Source organism: Chanos chanos, chromosome 6 (assembly GCF_902362185.1).
Source record: "Chanos chanos chromosome 6, fChaCha1.1, whole genome shotgun sequence".
Classification (NCBI taxonomy): Eukaryota; Metazoa; Chordata; class Actinopteri; order Gonorynchiformes; family Chanidae; genus Chanos; species Chanos chanos.
In genome coordinates, this window is record NC_044500.1 from 9383041 (window position 1) to 9406382 (window position 23342).

The 23342-nt window shown below is 43.2% G+C and overlaps 1 protein-coding gene across 1 annotated transcript in view; it reads right to left on the reverse strand.

Moving 5' to 3' along the window:
- Positions 1-3101: 3101 nt before the first annotated feature.
- The window catches only part of col4a3 (collagen, type IV, alpha 3), a 32087-nt gene continuing 11846 nt past the window's right edge, over positions 3102-23342 (reverse strand). The window contains exons 7-48 of the mRNA XM_030777977.1: positions 23239-23292; positions 23062-23088; positions 22680-22754; positions 22040-22102; positions 21786-21821; positions 21619-21666; positions 21436-21508; positions 21179-21225; positions 20843-20905; positions 20637-20681; positions 19269-19322; positions 19098-19139; positions 18305-18340; positions 17962-18126; positions 15629-15817; positions 14500-14668; positions 13842-13934; positions 13631-13735; positions 13389-13483; positions 13099-13224; positions 12843-12896; positions 12545-12625; positions 12250-12339; positions 11827-11935; positions 11222-11320; positions 10942-11031; positions 10611-10750; positions 10333-10459; positions 10046-10126; positions 9542-9643; positions 9137-9184; positions 8857-9042; positions 8388-8518; positions 7940-8012; positions 7589-7660; positions 6822-7042; positions 6165-6255; positions 5437-5631; positions 4898-5075; positions 4252-4366; positions 3550-3722; positions 3102-3183 (exon numbers count right to left, since the gene is read on the reverse strand). Coding sequence (XP_030633837.1) covers positions 3102-3183; positions 3550-3722; positions 4252-4366; positions 4898-5075; positions 5437-5631; positions 6165-6255; positions 6822-7042; positions 7589-7660; positions 7940-8012; positions 8388-8518; positions 8857-9042; positions 9137-9184; positions 9542-9643; positions 10046-10126; positions 10333-10459; positions 10611-10750; positions 10942-11031; positions 11222-11320; positions 11827-11935; positions 12250-12339; positions 12545-12625; positions 12843-12896; positions 13099-13224; positions 13389-13483; positions 13631-13735; positions 13842-13934; positions 14500-14668; positions 15629-15817; positions 17962-18126; positions 18305-18340; positions 19098-19139; positions 19269-19322; positions 20637-20681; positions 20843-20905; positions 21179-21225; positions 21436-21508; positions 21619-21666; positions 21786-21821; positions 22040-22102; positions 22680-22754; positions 23062-23088; positions 23239-23292 — 4143 coding nt within the window. The remainder of the gene's footprint in view (positions 3184-3549; positions 3723-4251; positions 4367-4897; positions 5076-5436; positions 5632-6164; positions 6256-6821; positions 7043-7588; positions 7661-7939; positions 8013-8387; positions 8519-8856; positions 9043-9136; positions 9185-9541; positions 9644-10045; positions 10127-10332; positions 10460-10610; positions 10751-10941; positions 11032-11221; positions 11321-11826; positions 11936-12249; positions 12340-12544; positions 12626-12842; positions 12897-13098; positions 13225-13388; positions 13484-13630; positions 13736-13841; positions 13935-14499; positions 14669-15628; positions 15818-17961; positions 18127-18304; positions 18341-19097; positions 19140-19268; positions 19323-20636; positions 20682-20842; positions 20906-21178; positions 21226-21435; positions 21509-21618; positions 21667-21785; positions 21822-22039; positions 22103-22679; positions 22755-23061; positions 23089-23238; positions 23293-23342) is intronic.

The window sequence follows — 23342 nt, forward strand, 5'->3', positions numbered from 1 at the left end:
GGTTCTGAATCCCGCCACACGACCGCGGCTCTTTTTAAACTCTCCACCCCTCTCTTCCAAATGCTACCCACGATGATTGACAGCTCCGACAGGTTGCCAGGAGATGATGGAATGTGATGCCATAAAGCACTCAGGTTTTCTTGGGTTCTAGCCAGCTGTCACTCACTCATTAAGACTGTGTGGTAGAGTAATATTGACTTTCACAATGAGGCCCCCACAATAAAACAATTAACCAGAGTGGACTGAGTCTCCTCCGCTAATCTAACGCAAATACAACAGAGAAATGTCTGAATGGAGGCACACTCGTCAATGAAACAGGCAGGCAAACAGTGGCTCTTCCATTACTCATAAACACATCAAATCTTCACTGCTTTTAAGCCACTTACGGGGAGGAAGTTTGTCATTTCAATTGTGTACAGAATATCTGTGAGTGCGTAAACATTCATGACGCATTGTTCTTATCTAAATTCTTATCAACTTCTTTTTTTTTTTTTGTTTTCTTTTTCTTTGGACAGTGAAATGGAACAAACAACTTTGCACACACATTATGTATCCACATAATGCAGAGATATGAGACGTGTGACGCGTTTGTAAGGATGGAGATGGAAAAATGCGAGTGGATAAAACAACGGGGGTGGGGTGGGGGGGGGGGGTCGTATTCTCGTAACAGTGCATTTTAGTTGAGTAATTTTCAGCAGGGCATGTTGAATGAGACCCTCTTATGCACTCACATTTATGAACATGGTGTTCTTTTGATTTCAGTGCTGTAAGCCTCAAAATATGTGAACTTGAACAAATATGTTTTAGGTGGTGGTGGTGGTGGTTGGGGCATGGGGGTGGGTGGGGGGGGTACTATGTAGCTTGAAGCTTATTTGTAAAATAGAAGAATAATGAGTGATTATTTTGGATTCATGAAAAAAGATCAAATGTGTAGTTAAATGTTTATAAATAACATATTCGCCAGAATGGTTCATTCTGGCTAAGGGTGTGAGGATTTGAGACCCGCAGCTAGGCATAATAAAAACTGATAATATTAACCACTGTTGTTATGGCCAGTGTTCATGGCATGGTGCACCAATACCTTTATTTGTGAGTAAATATTTGAAGGAGGCTCTGTGCTGCTATCTAGTGGTCATTCAGATATCAGCGGGCGGACAGAGATTGGAAAGGTTACTGTGTGAGTGTGTAATGTTCATATTTTATTTGGCGCTCAGATTCATAAACCGTCTGAAACATCACAGTTCAAGAGTAGCAACAGATACCAGACGTCAGGTAGTGAGGCTTCCTCTGCTGAAATATCCGAACTGTAACTTGAGACACATGCTAGATGCATGAACTTAGAAAATACACTTCTTAGTGTTCTTTCTCCTTTCTCTCTCTCTCTCTCTCACTCTCTCTCTCCCTTTCTGCTTGTTTTAACATTTGCTATGAGGGTAGCTCAAAAATGACATATATTTTGTGTGTGTGTGTGTGTGTGTGTGTGTAGACCCACTGCTGTACTCCAGACTTTTCATGGTATGAAAGCATATTTATTTTATCAGTGCAACATTCCCACAATTACAGCAGTCAGTAGACGAATGGTTCAGTTAGAGAACAATACAGTATGTTGGCATGAGTCATTTCCTATTTCAAAAAATCAAAAACAAAACAAACAAACAAACAAACAAACAAACAAAAAAAGAAGACTGCAGCCATATGCATTCTGATATGCAGACAGACTAAAAACAAAAATATATAAGGTTCAAGTTTTTGACTTTTAGACTTTTATTTTGACAGGTTGGATTATAGAATCACAGCATGTCTTCAGGTAACTTGGCTACACAGTCATTAAAATAATACAGCTGACACAAAGATTTGCCACACCTTCTGTTAATCAATTAAAGATTTGTTGTACCTTCTGTTCGTCAATTAAGGAACCTCACTTTCAGTTTTGCACTTCAATTTCTTTTACAAGATTGAGTCATAACTAATTTTCGGTGATTCTGAAGGGATTTTTTAATGCGAAAAAAGTGCTTTGAAATGGAAATACAGCTGGAATGAGTCTTGTAATTGGATGACAAACCGCTTTAGCTTTTGGTGCGTAGCAAATTTACCATTCATGCAAGTCAATATCATCTAAATGACAATTTACAATTTTCTCATGAAGACATTTTGTTCTTTACAAGGAGCAAGACAAGCTGGTTTATATGCCACATGTTGGATAGATAAAAGCACTATGAAAATGCAAAATATGAATTTAATATAGGTTTAGTTTGGGTTATTACCAGATACACATGCACACACACAGACACACACACACACACACACACAAACACACATATACACAAACACACTCACAATCACACATTTCCTCAAGCACACACCTTTGTTGCACACACACCAAATAGCACCATTGAGTCTTAAAGAATTCTAAGTGAAATTCATTGGGGAAATTATTATTCTAAAAAAATGTTAAAAACAAGGGTCTGTTCTGGGCTATTGAATGGGACTGGGACTATTTCAATAAGTTATAAACCGAAAAAAACAAAACAAAACAAAAAAGGAAACAGCCTGAAATTACAATGGTATAAAAAAAAAAAGAGTCCACACACAAATTGATTTCCTCGTACACCCTGGTCTTCCCCGCATAATACTCAAATCCAAAACCAAACCGTACGACCTTCCCTCACACCCTTCATGCAGAGGGGACCGGGTATTGAGGGACTTTAGCTTAGGTTAGCTTTACAAAGAGTCTTAGTGATTAGGTCTGTCATGTGAATTTAAAAGCACCAAGTAACACCAAAGACAGGGGTAAGCGACCCGCTTCCCCAGGGGCCACAGTGCATGGTGGATTTGGCTTCAGCCCTAAAGTAGGCCCGGAATTAACTCAACCAAACTCCCCATGCACACTGGCTTCACTTTGAGAGTGGTTGCTTACCCAGGGGCCTTGGTCTAGGGGTTGGGGCTAAGGGGTAGAGGCTTACAGGTAGATTTTGGATTGATCCCATCAGCGGGACACAGCCTAAGACCCTGGTAGACGGATCTTTTATTTCTGGAGCCGTGGTGTGTGATGGAACTACACCTACGAGGAGCCCCTGTCCAAAGACTGTGACCTCTGACCTTTAGGGTGTTTGTTTCATGCAGACTTGGCAGCGGCCTATGGAGTTCAAACTGTTGTCCTTGAATGAAGAAGGAGCTGGTTTACTGTGAAGCAGAGAACACACACGTGAGTAAAATGTTTTCACAAACATGGCAATATTTTTTTTACAGTCGCTAAGACAGTGACAGTACTTACAAGTCTCCTTAAAAAAAAATAAAATTTCTAATGAGCTCATTCTGTAATGTGACTAGATTAGCAGGTAAGTGGACAGAAAGAGTTGAAAAGGTTGCTTTTAGAGTTAGTTACTGACTGAGCAGAGAAACTCAGGCATCTTGTTAAATAACCGTGCCCATGTCTGTTGGCTTCCCTGGTTCTCCAAGCCCTCACTGGGCAGAGGGCTGACACAGGACGCATCACACGCACCCGTCAGAGTACATTTACAGACAGAATACGTTCACAGACAGATTTACCTGAACATGGCTTCAGGTGAGAGCGACGCGAGCCAGTAGCTGAAAGAGTCAGTGTAGTAGTTACAGGAACCTTGGCCGTTACACTCTATGAAAGGAATTTTCCGGAACTCCTCCAGGCACGAGCCAGGGGAGGCAAGCGGCTGCCCCGACCCCTCGGCGCCTGCTCCCGTTTGCTGCAGAAACGCGGACGTCAAAAACACCCCGTGGGTTTCTAAACAATTCCATTTCAGTTGTATCCACCTCAGGTGATTAGTTTGTGTTTTAGTGTGCACAGTATTCAGTAACCGTAAGTTACTTTAACTTTGCAAAATGTTGCAAACTGACAAAAGTTACGCACGTTGACATGTAAGCCAAGACATAAAAATGTAGGAGTAAGTAATCTACATAATGACTGAATTTGTTCTGTCAGGGTTGTTAGCATGGACAGAGAACAGGCAGTTTTCCTTTAAAAAAAAGTCTAGCAAAGAGATTGCAAAAACAAAACATCAGGTTATTGCTAAAACTACAGTAGTTGTAATGGATACAGTCAGAGTTATAGTTATATTACTATATTATAATATAGAGTTAATAATATATAGTTATATTACTATATTATAATATAGAGTTATAATATATAGTTATATTACTATATTATAATATAGAGTTAATAATATATAGTTGTATATATTATAATATAGAGTTAATAATATATGGTTATATTACCATGACGAAAGAGAAGCCACGCCACAGTGACCGCCAACCAACGGGACACTCTGGAATCAGGTTAGTCTGACTGTGAACAGCAATTACATTAGCTTTGGCCTCACACACTGAACACCTGAGAGACAGAGAGACAGAGAGAGAGAGAGACAGAGAGAGCGAGACAGAGAAAGAGAGAGAGAGAGAGAGAGAGAGAGAGAGCGAGACAGAGAGAGAGAGAAAGAGAAAGAGAGAGAGAGAGAGAGAGAGAGAGAGAGAGAAAGAGAGAGAGAGAGCGAGAGAGAGGGAGAGAGACAGAGAGAGAGAGAGAGAGAGAGAGAGAGAGAGAGCGAGAGAGAGAGAGGGAGAGAGACAGAGAGAGAGAGAGAGAGAGAGAGAGAGAGAGAGAGAGAGAGAGAGAGAGCGAGAGAGAGAGAGAGAGAGACAGAGAGAGAGAGAGAGAGAAAGAGAGAGAGAGAGAGAGAGATGAGAAATAAAGAACGAAAAAAAGCCCCCCACACAGTTTTCCTTTTCGTTTTTAAAATGTGGTCTCAAATCAAACCTTGACTACAAACAAGGGAGTCAAAATCCAGTCAGTAACTTTTAGTCTATAAAAAAATGCAGTGAAACGACACTCTGCACTGCCGTACGCCGAGCTTTTAACAGAGACCTGCTGATGTATCTCTGAAGGGATTCGGCAGGGATTGCAAGCATATCACCGGGCGTGGGCGTGTCCGTGGACAGCCAATAGGAGTAGTCGTTTCGGGAGGCATAGCGACAGGTGTCGTCTGTGTTGCAGAAGAGGAATGGCATGGAGGAGAATCGTGGTAGGCAGCTTCCCATGGTACCTATCACATACAGAGAGAGACTCTCACCCATCAAGAATCTGTCTTTATGAATCTGACACAAAAAACAAAACAAAGTATGGGTATGGTAAACTTTACGGGCATGTAGGCAAGTGTGTGGTCTCTATTCAAGGTGTGTGTGTGTGTGTGTGTGTGTGTGTGCGCGTGTGTGCGTGGGTGTGCAATTACGTCTGCATTCGTGTATTCATGTGTGTATGTGTAAGTGTATATGTTTGTGTGTGTGTGTGTACACATATGTGTGGGTCTCTACGTGTGCGTATCTGTGTGTGTGTATGTGAGAGTCTGTGTGTGTGTGTGAGAGTCTGTGTGTGTGAGAGTCTGTGTATGTGTGTGTGCATCATACCCAGGTCCTGTCCATGGCCTCTTTTGTTGCCTTGAATGGACAGTAATGAGTACCCTTGGTAGATGAGACTGGTATCTCCAGGGCAGCGGGAGACCTCCTGTTTTTGACTGTGTTTGGTGAAAATGAAGCCTGTCACACCCCCACCAGTTCCTGGTACACCTTTTCTACCTTTTTGTCCTTCTGCTCCAATAAAGCCTGATGCGCCTAGATGAGAAGACCCACACTCAGTTATCAGAACCGGACAGATGACACTTCAGTACTAGATGAGAAGACCCACACTCAGTTATCAGAACCGGACAGATGACACTTCAGTACTGGGCCTCATGTTTGGGTTAAAAGGAGTTTCATAGTTTGGCCATTTAAAAGGCTTCCCCCAGAACAGACATTCTGTAGCATCTTGGAAAAAGGCCCAGAACCCTCTAAACTATCAGTCTCTCCAACAACACTGTTAGCACGGTAACGCTTAACGACAAACCAGCAATACAGTCATAGACTTCAGCTGACAAAATCTCTTGAAATCTGGTACATGTCTCACACACACACATTTTACCTTTAGTTTGAAAGGTGATTTTGTATTGAAATTGTATTTTCAGTTGTAATGAAAACGGACGATGATGATGATGATGATGATGATAATGTTATTGATGATGACAATGATAATAAGGATTGCATGTTCTCTAGGTTTAGTCAACTTTCTAATATGACAGCAGAGTAGTGTTTTCTCTCACCTTGCAGTCCAGGCAACCCTTGCTCCCCCCTCACACCTTTTGGTCCCTGAAATCCCATCCTTCCGGGCTGACCTTTTAAACCCTTTGGACCCTGGAGACCTGACAGAGAAATGAGTGCACCATAAAACATCTTTAGTGTAACGAGAGAACAATCAATGGGAGGGAGGAAAAGACACAGATAGAGAGAGAGAGAGAGAGAGAGAGAGAGAGAGAGAGACAGAAAAAATGGAAGAGGGACAATTCTCTCAACAGTGTTAAAAAAGAAATAAAAGGAATCTATGACATCAGAGGAGGTGGATAATGAGCAATGATGAGAAAAAATGGCTCATTTAAGAATGAACGTAAAATAAAAAAAAATTGGTTCTTAGTTCTGAAAAATGAGTCTGAAGAACAGGAGGTGCGGGGGTGGGGGGGTGGGTTGGGGTGTCAGATGCAGGTGATTATGAAAAAGACAATGGGTCTGATTCGTTTGAAGTTACATGCGTGTTGGTGTGTGTGTATGTGTGTGTGTGTACGCATTTGGGTGTCTGTATTTGGGCGTGTGTTTCTGTGTGTGTGTATTTATGTGTGTGAATGCGTTTGGCTGTGTTTGTGTGTGTGTGAGTGTGCGTGCGTGTGTGTGTTTGTGTGTGTGTATGTGTGTTTTGGTGTGCGTACCTCTCGGTCCAGCGGAACCCTGTGACCCAGGATAACCAGGCTGGCCTGCCTGTCCGGGGCCTCCAGGTGAGCCTTGAGTTCTGGGTGGGTTTCTCGAAGTTTCAATATAGTCCGGACCGGGTGGACCTGAGACAGGACAAATCTATGAAGTCTGTGACTCTGAATCAGTGCTCCACCACCACCCATCTCAGACACATGCAACTCAGCTACTCTATGACTCACTGTTCAGATGGACACCGTGTTTCTAAATTTCATTTTTCAGCTTCGAGGCTCGAATACAGAAACAGTACTTTTTTGGGGGGGGGGACAAGTTGAGATTTCAGTCATTTTTTCATTAAGCAGCGTGCGGGTTATATCACAGGAAAACATATCTAAATACAAAATCAGTGACAAAACTGTTTGAAACAGATAAAATGTTTTCAGAAACCGAAGCAGTACAAGATGTAAAAAAAAAAAAAAAAAGACCACAAAAGCAGCTTCTCTGGGCCATTGCATATTATTTGAACTGTGTAACTTGAAAGTGTAATTAACTCCTCTGCTGGCAATACACAGTAAGAACTTGGGGTGGGGGGAGTCATTAAATACTCCCAAGAAAAGTATTAAGATGTTTATAAGAAGAAAGTTTGTTCTGAAGAGTTCATTTATCCTAAATATACATTTGTATGTACAGGGTCTGACTTGGATCGTTTGAAGAAGAGCTGAAATACTGCAGAAATATTCTTAGAGTTCTGAATTAGTTTGATTTAACACACGAACTGAAAACATACCCGGACTGCCGGGGAAGCCTTGAATTCCAGGTAGACCCACAGGACCAGATATTCCAGGATTCCCTGTCATACCTGAAACACAAATACACACACACACACACACACATACTGAATTCTTTCCTCAATGTAGTCTCAATGGAAGTTTAATCTAATTCATTACAATCCATTTCAGTTAAGTTTAGAGTAAGTTGGCTATCAAGTTGGCTTAATTAAATAGAATCAAGATAATACCCCATTGACCCACACAAATGCACGTACACACACACACACACACACGCATGTACAAACACACACAAACAGACCTCGTAAAAAAACTACTAAAAATAAACTTTTTGACAGAAGTGTCTTTACCACATGGTCCAGGGTCACCCTCTGGTCCCATCTCACCCTTCTGACCCCGCAGTCCTGGGGGTCCATTGTAACCCTGTGAAAAAATCCAGTATAGCATCAGCCACACTCCAGCAGCATTAACAATAGTTTCATTACTGAACTCAAACGATCTGTTTATGCCTGTTTACCTAACTGTGTGTGTGTGTGTGTGTGTGTGTGTGTGTGTATACGTGTGTGTGTGTGTGTGTGTGTATACGTGTGTGTGTGTGTGTGTACGTGTGTGTGTATACGTGTGTGTGTGTGTGTGTACGTGTGTGTGTGTGTGTGTGTGTGTGTATACGTGTATAAGTGTGTGTGTGTATACGTGTGTGTGTGTGTGTGTGTGTGTGTGTATGTGTATAAGTGTGTGTGTGTATACGTGTGTGTGTGTGTGTGTGTGTGTGTGTTTGTGGTACGTGACTTGACTCACAGGTTCTCCATTGGGGCCGGCGTCTCCACGTTCCCCCTGTGCACCTCTCCGGCCTGGGAATCCAGCGTTCCCCTTATCCCCACGCACGCCAGGCCCTGGGGGTCCTTTACGCCCACATGGCCCCTTCGGCCCTAATTACACACAGAGAGGAAGAAAGAAGCAGTTACGCTGATGAAGACGTGTATGTTTAAAAAAAATAATGGAATAGAATATTGACAACAGAACGAACAGGTGTAAACAAAGAGTCATAGAGAGAGAAGAAGGCAGAGAGAGGGAGAGAGAGAGAGAGAGAGAGAGATAGAGAAAGGGAATTGAAACCAAATGCAAATTCATGGGTGTGTAATGGATGTGTAATTACATGCTGAAACCCCCCCGCAGTGGGTTGGCACTGATAATAATGAATAATAATGAACTGAGGACCGTGAAGAAAGGAGCTTTTATCCGGCGCTCCACGTTGATACACACTCACCCGGAAGTCCAGTGAAGCCAGCAGGCCCTCGCTCCCCTTTCACGCCGTCGAAACACATGCCGTCTTGGCCCGGGCCCCCGAACGAACCCAGTGGTCCCGGCGGACCCTTGGGCCCTGTATCACCTCTGTCGCCAATCGTACCGGGATCCCCGAAAGGACCTGGGGGACCCATGTTCCCTTTCTGACCTGAACATTGTGGGCACAGAAACACCCGCTGAGTCCAGAGAGGTACAATAAGAGTGTGCTGGTCGTGCTCAGCGGGAGAGTTTGTGACACTTACCTGGTAGTCCTTTCTCGCCTGTCACACCGGGGAATCCTATCCCTGGAACTGCAAGAGGAAATGACACGACAAACCACCATGTCACAGCTGAGTGATTGTAATGGTGAACGCTCATGGCGAACAGAATAACATCCGCTCACTTTTTATCCGGCTGCTGACTAAACAGATTTTTTACTCTGCTGGTGGTCACTCACTGTTGTTGAACGGTAAGTAACACTTGCAGGGCCCATAGTTTTTAGGGAAGCTAATCACACATCACGGAGATTACAAACGTCGCTGTCACAAGGCTACATTGTTTTGTTTGTGGCTTGATTGTGGGTTCAAAATGCTCTGTGCATGCATGTTGGGATTATGAAAATGAGTAAAGTGTATTGGAGAGAACAAAAAAAAAAAAAAAACTCTTACGTCCTATATCTCCTCTTGCTCCGGGTGGGCCTGGGATGCCATCTTTACCCTGGTTTCCTCTGGGTCCCTGAGGACCTGGGTCGCCAGGTAAACCTCCGCTGCCTAAGACAATGTGATATAGGATTACTAGAGAGAAACACACCCCCTGCACACACACACACACACACACACACACACACATACACACACAAGCACACATACAAAACCACAAAAAACACCTACATTCTCAGTATAAAAAACACACCTGTAAAATTCTGTCTTAACAATCTGAAAAATAATTGACTTTCCCCTCTTATGTGTGTCTACACTCAGATGTGTCTTTTCTTCCTTTTCTTCCTTTATAGTAATTAAAAAAAAAAGCATAATAATAAATTTAAAAAAATATTTGAATGTAAATAGACCAGTTTGGACCCATGGGAAGGAACCACAGGTAGAGCACAGGCTCCTTCTGGAGTAAAACATATCCCATAAATGAAGCACTGTCTGACATCATGCATGACATACCTGGACAACCATTAGGCCCTGGACGACCTGGGGGGCCCGGACACCCATCAGACCCCTTCTCTCCAGGTAGCCCAGGAGGTCCTGAGATAAAGACAGAATGAGAGAGAGAGAAAGAGAGAGAGAGAGAGAGAGAGAGGGAGGCAGAAGAGGAAGAGGAAGAAGAAGAAGAAGAAGAGAAGAAGACAAATAAAGGTCAGTAATAGGGGTGATTACATATTCATTCATTTGCTTATACATGTGAAAGTGACATGTCTGCGTGTGAGAGGTATTGAGAAGGGGACAGATACCTCTGTCTCCCGGAAACCCGTCGCTTCCTGGAGGCCCAGTGCAGCCTCTAGGGCCGGGATCACCACACGGGCCTCTCAAACCTTTCTCGCCCTTTATTCCTTTTTCACCGGACCTCCCCGGCTCACCCTGACAAACAGCGCGAGGGAGAAAAGAACGGAAAGAGACAACGGTGACGGAGTGAGAGAAACACGAAGCAGTGGCTATGAAACACGTTTTTAACCGCGCGACGATGGAGCTCAGTAGCATATCAGGGGTCAGCAATGTATGATTTTATCACCTTTTGCCCGGGACGTCCTGGAGGTCCCGGTCCCGGGGGGCTGGGTTCTCCCTTCTGTCCTTTGAGTCCATTTGGACCTGGGGCACCAGGCGTCCCAGACAGTCCTCGTTCACCTGCACTCCCTTTAACACCTTTTTCACCTGGTAACGGTAACAAGAGCATGCATTTGTCTGTACATTGACTGTGTGAGTGAATGTGTATGTGTGAGTCTGTGGTTTGAGTATGTATTGTGTATGAGTGTTGTGAGTGTGTAGGATGTTATGTGTGTGTGTGTAACTCTGCGTGCGTATCTGCTGTGTAGTGTGTCTATCTACACTGTCATTTTGGTTACCTGGCACGCCCATATCTCCTGGGGCTCCAGGATCTCCACGGTAACCAGGACTTCCTGGACACCCACTCCCACCAGGTTCACCAGGAGCACCTGATCAGAGAGAGATAGAAGGGGAGAGAGAGAGAGAGAGAGAGAGAGAGAGAGAAAGAATAACTAGGTCTTGAAGTATAAATTAGTTATAGGGATAGAGAGAGATAACTAACGATGAGGAACAGGATGAAAAAGAGGAGTAACTAATGACAAAACACAGGGGGGAATTATTTGATTGGCAGGTATTCACCTTTAGGTCCGGGACATCCTGATGCCCCAGTTTTCCCAGGGTTTCCTGAGACACCCTTCAGCCCGACGTCCCCTTTGGGACCGGGTATGCCTGGTAGACCTGAAAAACACAGAACACGGAACATCTCAGTGTTCTAGAACACTTAAACGTCAGTTCTGGGAACGCCCACAGTCTTATCTACGGCCTTCATTTTGTTACTGGAAAATCTGACCAACTGAGTGAGGCTAAGCTGAATGTGATTCAGTTCAATTTGATTCAGTTCAGTTTTATTTGTGTCGTGCGTTTCACAGCAGACATCATCACAGAGGCATTTAACAGAGTGCCAGGTGCCAGTGCTCATAGTAAGCAAGCCTAGAGTGACATTAGTAAGTTAAAACTCCTGTCTATGGAGTGATGCAAAAGACTTTAATAGAAAACGGTTGGGCTAAGACTGGCAAGTTTGATTGACACAACCTAAACTCAAATACATGAGAGCCAATCATTCTATAAATAAAACCCTTTGTTTATTAGTGTTTACAAATAAGCACAGCACGTAAACTATAGAGTTTTATCTGTGAGACTCAAGATTTCTAAGACCAGAGGCTACATACAAGTCTAAGACAGACCTGGAAATCCAGGGTCTCCTGGGAGACCTACATCTGTGATTTCAAGGTTAGGCCCAGGAGGTCCAGGAGGTCCTGCATCTCCTTGAGGCCCTCTCTCACCGGCTATACCCTTGAAACCATGGACACCCACAGAACCTGGACAGACCAGAGATCATCACCATCATTATCACCATCATTATCACCATCACCATAATCACCATCATCATCATCATCATCATCATCACTATCATCATCATCATCATCATCATCACTATCATCATCATCACTATCATCATCATCATCATCATCATCATCACTATCATCATCATCATCATCATAATCAGTTTCTTCTTCTTCTTGTTCTTCTTCTTCTTCGCCTTCATCTTTTTTTCTTCATAGTCAACATTACCATCATCATTATCTTTCTTATCCACTTGTGTTTACCTTTAGGTCCAGTTGCTCCTTTTGGTCCAGGAAATCCACCCGGCCCACGTGGTCCAGGTCTTCCACCGGGCCCCGTGTCCCCTCGTGGACCTGAAATGGTGGAGACCGGTTAGAACAAGAAAAAAAGAACGAACCCACGTCTGAACCGCTTTGGGTCAAATGCTCACCTAAACAGAACAGAAGATCCCCCTTAATGAACTAATTTATAACCACAACTTCGTAAACTTTCCCCACCGTCATTGTCGTGGTGTGTTTATTATGTGTGTGTGTGTGTGTGTGAGAGAGCGTGCCCTACCTGGACGCCCTGGTATGCCCCCTTGTCCCTGCCGGCCTTTCTGTCCAACTGGCCCGGGTGGACCAGGTTTTCCATCAAATCCTGGGGTTCCAAATGGACCTGGGGGGCCTATATTTCCCACACCTGCTTCACCTTGCTCACCTAGGCGCCCTTTTGGCCCCTGTGGTCCTGAGAGGGAGCATGAAAGAGAGAATGTTTGTGTGAGAGAGGGCATGTCTAAACAATAAGGTTTAGTTGTACAGTAGGTTTTAGCCATTTCGTTGTTTGTTACCTGTGTCTTATTGTGTGTTTTGAATACCTGTGTTTCCAGTGGGTCCCAGCAGACCAGGTTCTCCAGGAGCACCACATGGTCCTGGCGTACAGGACCCGGGAACACCAATCAACCCAGGAGCACCAACCAAGCCAGGGGAGCCTAAAGACAAACTGAGGGTATGAGTGTGTGTGTATAGAGGTATGTATGAATATGAGTTTGTGTGAGAGAGAGAGAGAGAGAGAGAGAGAGAGAGAGTGCATGTGTGTGTGAGTGTGTGTTTGTCAATAGGTGTATGACTTACCTCTGATTCCTGGTGCCCCATTGCTCCCTGGTTTCCCTTCCTGTCCAGGTGGCCCAGCTGGCCCAGACACTCCTGCTGGTCCGACTGAACCGTCCTCACCGGTCGAACCAGGCCAGCCTGGTGGCCCTGGATACCCCAACCCTCTATTACCCTGTCGGTAGCACGATAACAAAAAAGTCAGATACTGCAAGTATTTTAGCACACACAACACGCAATGACAAAGGACCAAACAAACACACACACACACACACACACGGCAGATAATTCTAAGATCATCGCAGTGTTGTTACCTTGGGCCCTGGTAGCCCGGGTGGCCCTGATGGTCCAGGTCTTCCTTTGGCTCCAAAACTTTTCCGTCCTTTTTGTCCAGGTGAGCCCTTTTCACCTGGAAGAAAAAGGATGTGAACACACATGTGCATAAACAGTCAGAAAGACATTAACACATCACCCATTTCACACCTGTGTACTTGTCAACACAAATACTTACACACACACACACACACACACACACACACACACATATTTGTCCCACCTTTAGGTCCAGGCTCTCCAGGTTGGCCCAGTATGGACAGCCCTTTCTCTCCTGGGGGGCCAGGGTAACCTGGTACCCCAGTAGGGCCTGCTTTACCAGTTTCACCTGAAACAACACCAACAACCAGCTCAGAAACACACATGGAGAACCAGCACGCAAAGCACAATACCACAGCCATTATTTCAGGACAACACACCGGGTCTGCTCTTACCTGGGTATCCGGGGGCACCCATTGTCCCTCTGTTTCCAGGAGGTCCTGGATCTCCCGGAGTCGTGTATACAGAACCTGCCTCCCCTTTAGGACCTGTCAGAGACATGAATTCATTATCACTGTTTCAGTTTCTTAGCACATACATTACATGTAGATACATGCATACATGTATGGATCTCCTTAATGGCTTAATGGCTATATGCTTGGTTTGTATTCTGCATCTGATGGAAGTTGGTTTGGATAAAAACATCTGGTAAATGCATCAGTGTAAATGTACATGTAAATGAGCCATAACATAGCAAATACAAACAGAGACGATGTCAGACATATGGTGGTGCACTTGTTAATGGAAAGCCCTTTGGTGAGATGCTACAGATGGATGTGTTGATGCTACAGGGACATAACTGAGACGCCCTGGAGGACAGTTAAACCTTGATCTTTTTTATCAGGCATGTGTAAGCGGTTCATTTGGTAAGGCTAAGCGTATGTACACAGTGCACAGATAAAAGCACATGTTTCAAGTGTTTGAATGAGGACGCAATATGAGAGATGAGCTGTTTGAGTAAAAAAAAAACCCAAACAAACAAACAAACTTGTTTCTGAATATTTATGCAAACATCATGTTATACTGATTATGAGTAATCCTGTCTCTTCGTACCTGGATCTCCTGGTCTTCCTCGCAGTCCCTCCACCCCTGCCTCTCCCTTCTGTCCGCGGGGGCCAGAGGGACCGACCTCAGGGCGACCCATGCTTCCTTTTAGTCCAGGTTCTCCTGGCAGACCACCTACCCCTGAAAATCCACGCTCACCCTTCTGACCCAGACGTCCCTAAAAGACACCAAGAGCCGAAATGTCACAGTGGCACCTGTAAAGCACCAGCAAAACTGCAAACACACACACACACACACACACGTGCGCGCGTGCGCGCAACGGACAACACCTACAGTCCAAACCCAAAATGTTAGAATGCACTAAAAACTGTTTAAGGAAACTGATCTCACCGGTAAAATAAAGTAACCGATGATTCTACATTTTTTTAATGAGCTATCAAGTTTGTGAATTTTTGGATTTTTTTTTTTTCTTTTTGAGGTGTTTCAGCTGAACTTGGTTTACAGTGGATTAGCACTAGACACTGGGACTTGGGAACTTTGGATGCCAAGAGTGATTTACTGTCTTGTCTCTTTGGAAAATTAGAATGTGATTTGAGGACTTTTTTTTCTTTTGGCTGTAAACAAGCACAAAAGGAAGAGCATATCTTAAATCGACATATGTGAAAAAAAACATAAAACTTTTCTTTCTTTTTATGTGTTTATAAAATCAACAGGGACTATAACAGAGCCTCATTTTAAGAGCCTTTTCAGTTACCTGGGGCATCCCTAAATTCCTAGCATGAGGAATGTTTGTGGATTTTACACATCCCCTGAGAGGGTGTAATCTGTTGTTGTTTACCAACAAGGCTCTCTAACATGTTTACAACATACATTTGTGTGTTATGGGTTAGTGACGGGAAGACTCTCTTTCAAACACGTCTCAGGAATGAGTTTTCAACGCTAACACAAAATTATACTTTCACTTTCAGTGGGTATTCAGTTCATTTTGCAAAAAAAAAATAAAAAAATAAAAAAATAAAACACTTACAGCCCTAAAACTTGCTCAGCAAACGTGCCAATCAATGTCAACTGTCTTCTCTCTTGTCCATGTCTCTACACTAAAAAGTTAGAACTTGACATTTAAACCACTCTGTCTAACTGTGTGATCTGGTGCCGTGATGAGCGGTTTATCACTAACAGGATTGCCCTTAGGTCCAGGCGGTCCTCTCGGCCCTGGGAGTCCACGTCTGCCAGGAAGTCCACTAAGTCCCGCCTGCCCTGGAAACCCCATTGGTCCTGATTCTCCTTGGCATCCAGGTCCTGATTTTTGGCCTTTGTCACCTTTAGGGCCCGGAAGCCCGGGAAATCCTGGGGGTCCAGGAGGACCCTAGGTTGCAGGACAAAGAGAAACAGAGAGAGAGAGAGAGAGAGAGAGAGAGAGAGAGAGAGAGAGAGAGAGAGAGAGAGAGCCCTTGGTATTTCTTGAGCTTCTCGTGTTCCTTCTTCCTGTATATTATATATTTATATATATATATATATATATGTGTGTGTGTGTGTGTGTGTGTGTATGTGTGTATATATATATATATAATAGATGCTGCATCACTCAGCAGGAACCTACCTCAGCACCGGTTTGACCTCTTTGACCTGCTGAACCCCTGTCTCCTTTGGGACCTAATGCTCCTTTTGGACCTAAGGAAAGGGCGCAATTGTTAATCCCTCAGAACCAAATTTACCCTGTCTCTCTGAATTTTTTTTATCGGTCATTTTCTGTTGCCAGCCATAACCATTAGATCTAAGGGAATGCACTGAGAGCCTGCAACAAACCTGCTTAGAAAATGTATTTCACAGCATTATGGACCATTGTATAGCGTGTGGTCCTTTATGCAGTGATGCTGTTGCCAGTATATCTCTATAACACATGAGACTTTTGAAAGATCATCTCAGACTCAAATATTTCCAAACTGCTGGACTGTCCACTTGCTCTCTCTGAACTTGTTTACTTTTGTTTATGCTTTTTTATTTGTTTGTTTTCATATTTTCTCTCTTCCCTTTCTTTCCATCTGGCTCTCTCTGACTGTACCTGGGTATCCGTATGGCCCAGGGTCTCCAGGCGGTCCAGGAGGAGAGGGAGGAACAGGAACCAGATGACAAGTTTTGCAGGCATCACCTTTATCTCCTGTTTGTGTGTGCGAGGTTGTGAGAGAGAGAGAGAGAGAGAGAGAGAGAGAGAGAGAGAGAGAGAGAGAGAATGAAATTAGTGACTATTAACAAAAGAATGAAATCGAGGATTGAGGAAAAGTTTGAAGTTTGGTAACATTTTACATACATTTCACCTTCATGATGCTTAATGAAGTCATTTATAACATTTCTTGGGAAATCAATAATAAAAATTACAAATAATTTCACTTAAGCACTAACAACCAATCGTAATCATTAATATTTGCTCTCATTCAGCACTATGTAGCACCGCTTTGTAATTTTGAGATGAGATGTCTTAATATCACAAGCGATACATTCGCAATAGAAAACTTTATGTTGATTTAGACACAATTTTCTCACAGGCATTTCTGATAGGGTACTAGGCGTCTTAAAATATTAAAATCTATTAATTCTTAAAATAATATAATTGTTGCATAAGATAGGAAAATCAGAGGATGTTCTGGAAGCCTGACATCAAAAAAATTGTGCAGGTGTTAAATCATAATGCCAAAGAAAACAACCAAACTATTATTCCAGAGACTGTTTTGTTTAGAAACTCATTTTTGTTTTCCTTCTTATTTCTTTGTATTACACCATATGACCACGAAATATGTAATGTAACAAGTGTAATAGCTGACTTAGGTGTCTATGCACTAAGCGTGCATGTGAGAACTGTTACATATTATATTTTGCGTGACGCTATATATATTTATTTTGCGTGATGCTGTGTTATGGATCAGTGGTACATGGTGTTTACCTTGTTCTCCCTTTCTGCCCTTCACTCCGATCGAACCAGGTTGTCCCCTAAAACCCTTCAGTCCTTGAGGTCCTGGGATGGGATCTGAGGCAGGTGACAAAGATGATAAAGATGACAATCATGACACAGATGAAATCAGTGAAGCGGACTGGGTCGTTTTTTTTTTCACTGGTTGCCGTCTGTTTCACTGCCTTCTTGTTGAACAGTAGTGTAACAGATTGTCAGGAAACTGATGATACTTTTTATTCTTTGCTCTCATGACAGAGAGAGAGACAGCTTATTATCATTACTATTATCATTATCATCATTATTATTATTATTATTATTATTATTATTATTATTATTATTGCTGTTGTTGTTGTTGTTTAGTTGTAGTTGTTTTAGTTGGTTGGTTGGTTTATAAGCCACCTGATTTGAAAGATTAAACAGAAACAGATAGTGGACTGACATTTTAGATAGATGGATGGAGGAATACATAAATGAGTCAACAGCAGGATGGTATAACACATGAGCAGCAGCTCTATAGAAATATATTTAAAGTCGAAGTTGAGCAAAGTGGACAAGGGCATTACCTTCTCTTCCCTTAGGCCCGGGATCACCTCGTGGGCCTGGGAACCCTGGTAACCCGTCTGGCCCCGGCGGGCCAGCAATAATAGGTGGCTGATCACCTTTTTCCCCCTTAGGACCAATGGGTCCAGGAGCACCAACCCTCCCAGGAAGTCCTTCAAAAGCTGAGCCTGAGAGAAACCAAATATATGAATATTCAACCAATGTCTGTTGAATTTGCATTTCAGTGACAATTTGCTCTCTAAGTATTAATTCTTTGTGTGTGTGTGTGTGAGAGAGAGGGAGAGAGAGAGAGAGGGAGGGAGAGAGGGAGAGAGAGAGAGAGCAACAGGGAGAATGTTCTTTTACCTGGTTTACCAGGCTCCCCAGGAAAACCAGGAAAACCTGGAAATACACAAGTAGTGTTTTAAAAATGTATCAACCGTATGTTTTGCTTATTATTTCTTATGGTTTTGCAAATGCTACATCTACCATATGTTTGCATGACATAAAAACTGAGGTCCGTTTATGAGCACGACTCACACTGTTATCAAACACAAAGCAACAGCTGCGTCCACAAAGCACCTTATTAGTATGATACCATCACGTAATTTTGTGATATATTATGGGGATGTTTTGCGTTTTTGTATTCAGGTTTTTTTTTTTTTGAATACTTCTACATCTCTTCACTGCTTGACAGTCAAGACCGAGCGGGCGACAATGCATTCTCTCTAATTACACTGGATTACTACTGAGCAGTGAGAATTTCCTGGGTTTAACTGGGTCTGCTACTTAAAATCTCTAGTTATTTGCATATTTTTGACATTACCCAGGGGGCCAGGAAATCCAGGGGGCCCTGGGAGGCCGGGGGGGCCAGGCTGCCCTTTGATGGGTGTTGGTATCACGAACAACTGTGTGAAGAAGGAAAGGGAGACCACAGACAAGAGGAAAAATGAGAAGATTTTCAGCAGCGCATTGTAAATAAAAACAAATGAGCAGACTCTCGAGACCCGAGACAACAAACGTAGCATGAACGGTTCTGATAAACAGGATGACGCCGAGTTAGATTGACGCGACAGATGTTGTCGCGAACGATTAGCATAATCCTCGATTATGTGTTGATGCTGGAGTCATAATGATTGCTTGACTGATCGTCACTCACGTCTCCTGGTGGACCAGGGGGACCTGGGTCGCCTGGCAAGCCCTGCACACACACACACACAGACACACACAGAGAGATGCAGATAAAAGTTTGATGGATGCAGGGGTAAAAGAACAGGTGTCTGAATGACAGCCCCATTAACCAATCGGTCAGTTGATTGGTGGAACTTACCAGAGATCCAGCAGTTCCTGGAGGGCCCGGAAAACCTACGTCTCCTTTGATGCCCTGAAGGGCAGGCACAGACACACACACACACACACACACACAACTTAATAAACTTAACCTAAAACAAAACTGTAAACATTTTTACTTCAACATATTCATCAAGGAATCATTTTTATTTTTATCAAGGGGCTTAGAGATTCACTAACATTGTACTAACATCTTCAGAAAAATAAAAAGAGTCTCTTATCAGTCTCTAATACTGTTCAGCATTTAATTTTGACTGGTCAATTAGAAGTCTGTTCTTCTATAAAGATTTCTTGACTTCTGTTTCACACCTAACGTTGTCACTTTGCGTGAAATGAACACGACTCCACAAGCATGTCTTTGCTCAGGGCTGTGTACGGTAAGACATTCGTCGGCTAACTGAAACTGTCAGTTGTGGTTCAGACTAAAGGTGCTCAACTTCTAAAACCGCTACTCATAGAAAAAAAATATTTCTTTCTTTGGTAAGAAGCTCCAAGATAAGTGAAATAGCGAAATAGTGAACTGAGAATTAAATCAACTGAGTCTAAGGCAATGGTGGTGAAGGAAAGACACACTGGGCTTAGACAGGAAGAAACCTCGAGAGAACTGACCACTCGTAATGGGGAACCCATTCTCCTCTCGACATAGTAGGGGGTTTAGTGAGTGCAGACACAGAAAAATCAAAAAAGAAAATTAAATATTTCTAACAAGAGTTGCTATTTAAGTGTAGAGACAACACGGGATGAGTTTGTTAAGGATGTTTCAGCAGGAGTTAAGACAGAAATGGACGTGGGACTCCATTTCACTCCTCCCCATCCAAAAAAGTAGTCTCCTCAGAGAACTTAAGACCCTGACAGAAAGGGACTTATTCACTGTGTGTTTGCCCTCTCATGCTACACGACTGTCTCAGGCTCCCGGAAACCAAGTGCTCTCTCACTGCTGTGATGTGACTCACTGATGGTTTTTTTTCATCTCTTATGTTTTTGTTGTTGTAGTTGTTTTGTTTTGTTTTTGTTTTTTGGAGGAAAATTAATTGTTTACCTCTTCAGCTGATGACAGCTGGTAATTAATCACATTATTGCTCAAATCCTTCCAAAAGCCCCCCCCCCAGCATGCTAACAGTGACTGAACTGAACTAATTGCATAGATTTCAGTGAAACAGTAATCAAATTTCAGCAAAAAAACAAAACAAAACAAAACAAAAACTTAATTTGAAATAGAGTGTTTCATTTTTTTTTTTTTTTTGGTTGAAAAAGCATGCTCTATCACGGGCAAATGAAACTGCAGATCAACACACTGTTTTGCTGCCATGAGTGTTTCACCATCAGCAGGACCGGACAAACTGCTTACCTCTCGACCAAAGTCTCCTCGTGATCCCTCCTTCCCCGGTTTCCCCTGAAAGGCATCGTTACTGTGACTACAGTTCTCACGTGACCACATGTGTTCTACAGGTCTGCATTTGCTGAATCTACATGTATGTAATCGTCTATGAGACTTCATCAAAGCCCAGTAAGAGTATTCAGCTGATTATGTCTATGGACGTTTTGCATTGTTACCAGGCCACCAGGATCTCCTCTCTGTCCTTTCTCCCCTTTGAAACCAAAAGGTCCTGGGTCACCCTAAAGAGAGAGAGAGAGAGAGAGAGAGAGAGAGAGAGAAAGTAATGAACATTCATATGAAGACATGGACAAATTTATTGACTTTTGAGTATTCTGAAAAGCTCTCCAACTCTCCAACTGATTTTTTCTTTCTTTGCAAGTGGTTACATTTGTGTGTGTGTCTGTGTACACCTGTGTGTGTGTGAGTGTCTGTGTGTGTGTGGAAGTGCATGTGCACGTGCAAGTGTGTGTATGTGTGCGTGTGTGTGTGTGTGTGTGTGTGTGTACACTTACATTTGCTCCAGGGGATCCTTGTTCTCCAACATCTCCAGGATCACCCTGAAGTGAAGATAAAGAGGACATGAGAGTATAGATATGCACTAGACAAAGCATGTGTATATGTAACCATAAAGAAACTGCGTGTGTGTGTGTGTGTATGTGTTGCACTGGTCTCCATTTGAAAGTTTTGATCTGGATTTGCTAGTATTATCCATTGTCGTCTTGATTTTGTAAAGCATCATCTTGTGTGTGTGTGTGTGTGTGTGTGTGTCTTGCCTCTCTTGGGCCGGATGCATATAATTTAGTGCCTTTCTGTCCAGGGGGACCAGGAGGACCTCTGTCACCCTATGGAAACACAATCAGTGTTTAGTTTACTGAAGAGAGATACACAGGTGTGTTCCACCCGTATGCAAGGAAAGGGTCAAATGTGACAACAGTGGTGGAGCAATGCTGACCTTTTGACCTTCGGGACCCAGTATTCCAGAACTTCGTCCCTCTTGACCCTGCAAATGAAACAACACTGTCAGGTAGGTCACACAAACACTTACATACTTACATGCATGCATATGCACACACACACACACACACACCAGCCTTTGAGTGAGGTTCATTTGTGACTTACCTTCTCTCCTGGAAGTCCTGGAAAACCTGCTGGACCCTACACAGAAAAAGAGAGAAAGGGAGAGAGAGAGAGAGAGAGAGAGAGAGAGAGAGAGACAGAAAGAGAAAGAGAGAGAGAGAGAGAGAGAAAAAAATTATTTTGACAGCATCAGGGACTGAATGTACAGCAAAAATAGTGGATGGGCAGGATATGTGATGTGAGTAATGATTTGACAGACATCAGTAGGTGAAAAAGAATCAAAATTGTGTATTTACCTCAAATCCTTGAGGTCCAATTAGTCCCGGTTCACCATCCAACCCTGGAAATCCCGGCTTACCCTAAAACACAAGGAATAGCTACCGATGTCAGAGCGCCACATTAGATGGTAAAGCAACCTGGCTGCCGGTTTTAAAAAGTCCGTCTGAAGACTTCTGAAACTTTTCGTGTTTGTACCGATCTGCAAAATAGGCTTATAAACTCTTTGAATTTTGCCATGGGAGTTACAAAAAAATATTCTGCGTTTCTAATAAACAGCGTTATTTTTTAGCGCTGTTACGCTTAATATAGTGGCCTGTTTGCATGTACAATAATGTCCGTGATAAGACATCCTAAGCTGACTTTGCAGTGGACATAAGATAAAGCTCAGGCTACACATGCACTAAAGTCAAAGGCTTAGGATATTTTTTGACTTGGGTTACAGAACATACCCGAGCGACTGTGCCATTAAAACTCATTAAAACTCATCAGAGTCTTTCCCGTGTAAAACCACAGCCTATAAAACATGCGCACGCGCACACACACACACACACACACACACACAACAATATCAAAGAGTAGTCGATCAAATGATTTAGCTGATAACAGGTGAACCGCTGACGACCGCTGCGGTTGTTGTGTGTTGATGTGAAGACTTACTGTGGCTCCGGTTATACCCGGTGGCCCACGGTTTCCTTTCACTGGAATCACATCTACGAAGAAAAATGTCTCTCCCTATGAGGTAAACACTGAGAATTATTACAGAACGATATACACAGCTTTACACACACACACACACACACACACACACACACACACACACACACACACACACACAGACACACACACACACACACACACACACACACACACACACACACACACACACACAGAGCCATTAACACTGACATTAGGTTATGAATTCTTCAGATTAATTCATGTTTCGTCTTCAGAACAGGGTGTAATGAAGGACTTGTCGCACACAAATATAGCAATTTCCAAACACAAGACAATTCCCACCCAAACAAGTGTCGACACCCACCTTAACCCCAGGTACGCCTGGCAGACCCTGAAAGAGAACAGACAGCAGCGGTTTATCATTTCATCACAGCTGTCACCTGAAGTCACCTCAAGCGTCACCTGACGTTTGAGTGTCTGACTGACAGTTGCCGTGGTGATGGTAAGTTCCAGAGGTGACAGACAGGTCTGTAATACTCACTGGGTATCCAAAACGTCCAGGCGGCCCTTGTCGTCCTAGAAAACCTGGGTCACCCTACAAATCAAAACAGTTAATTTTACAAATGTGTATTTAAGTGTAATCTT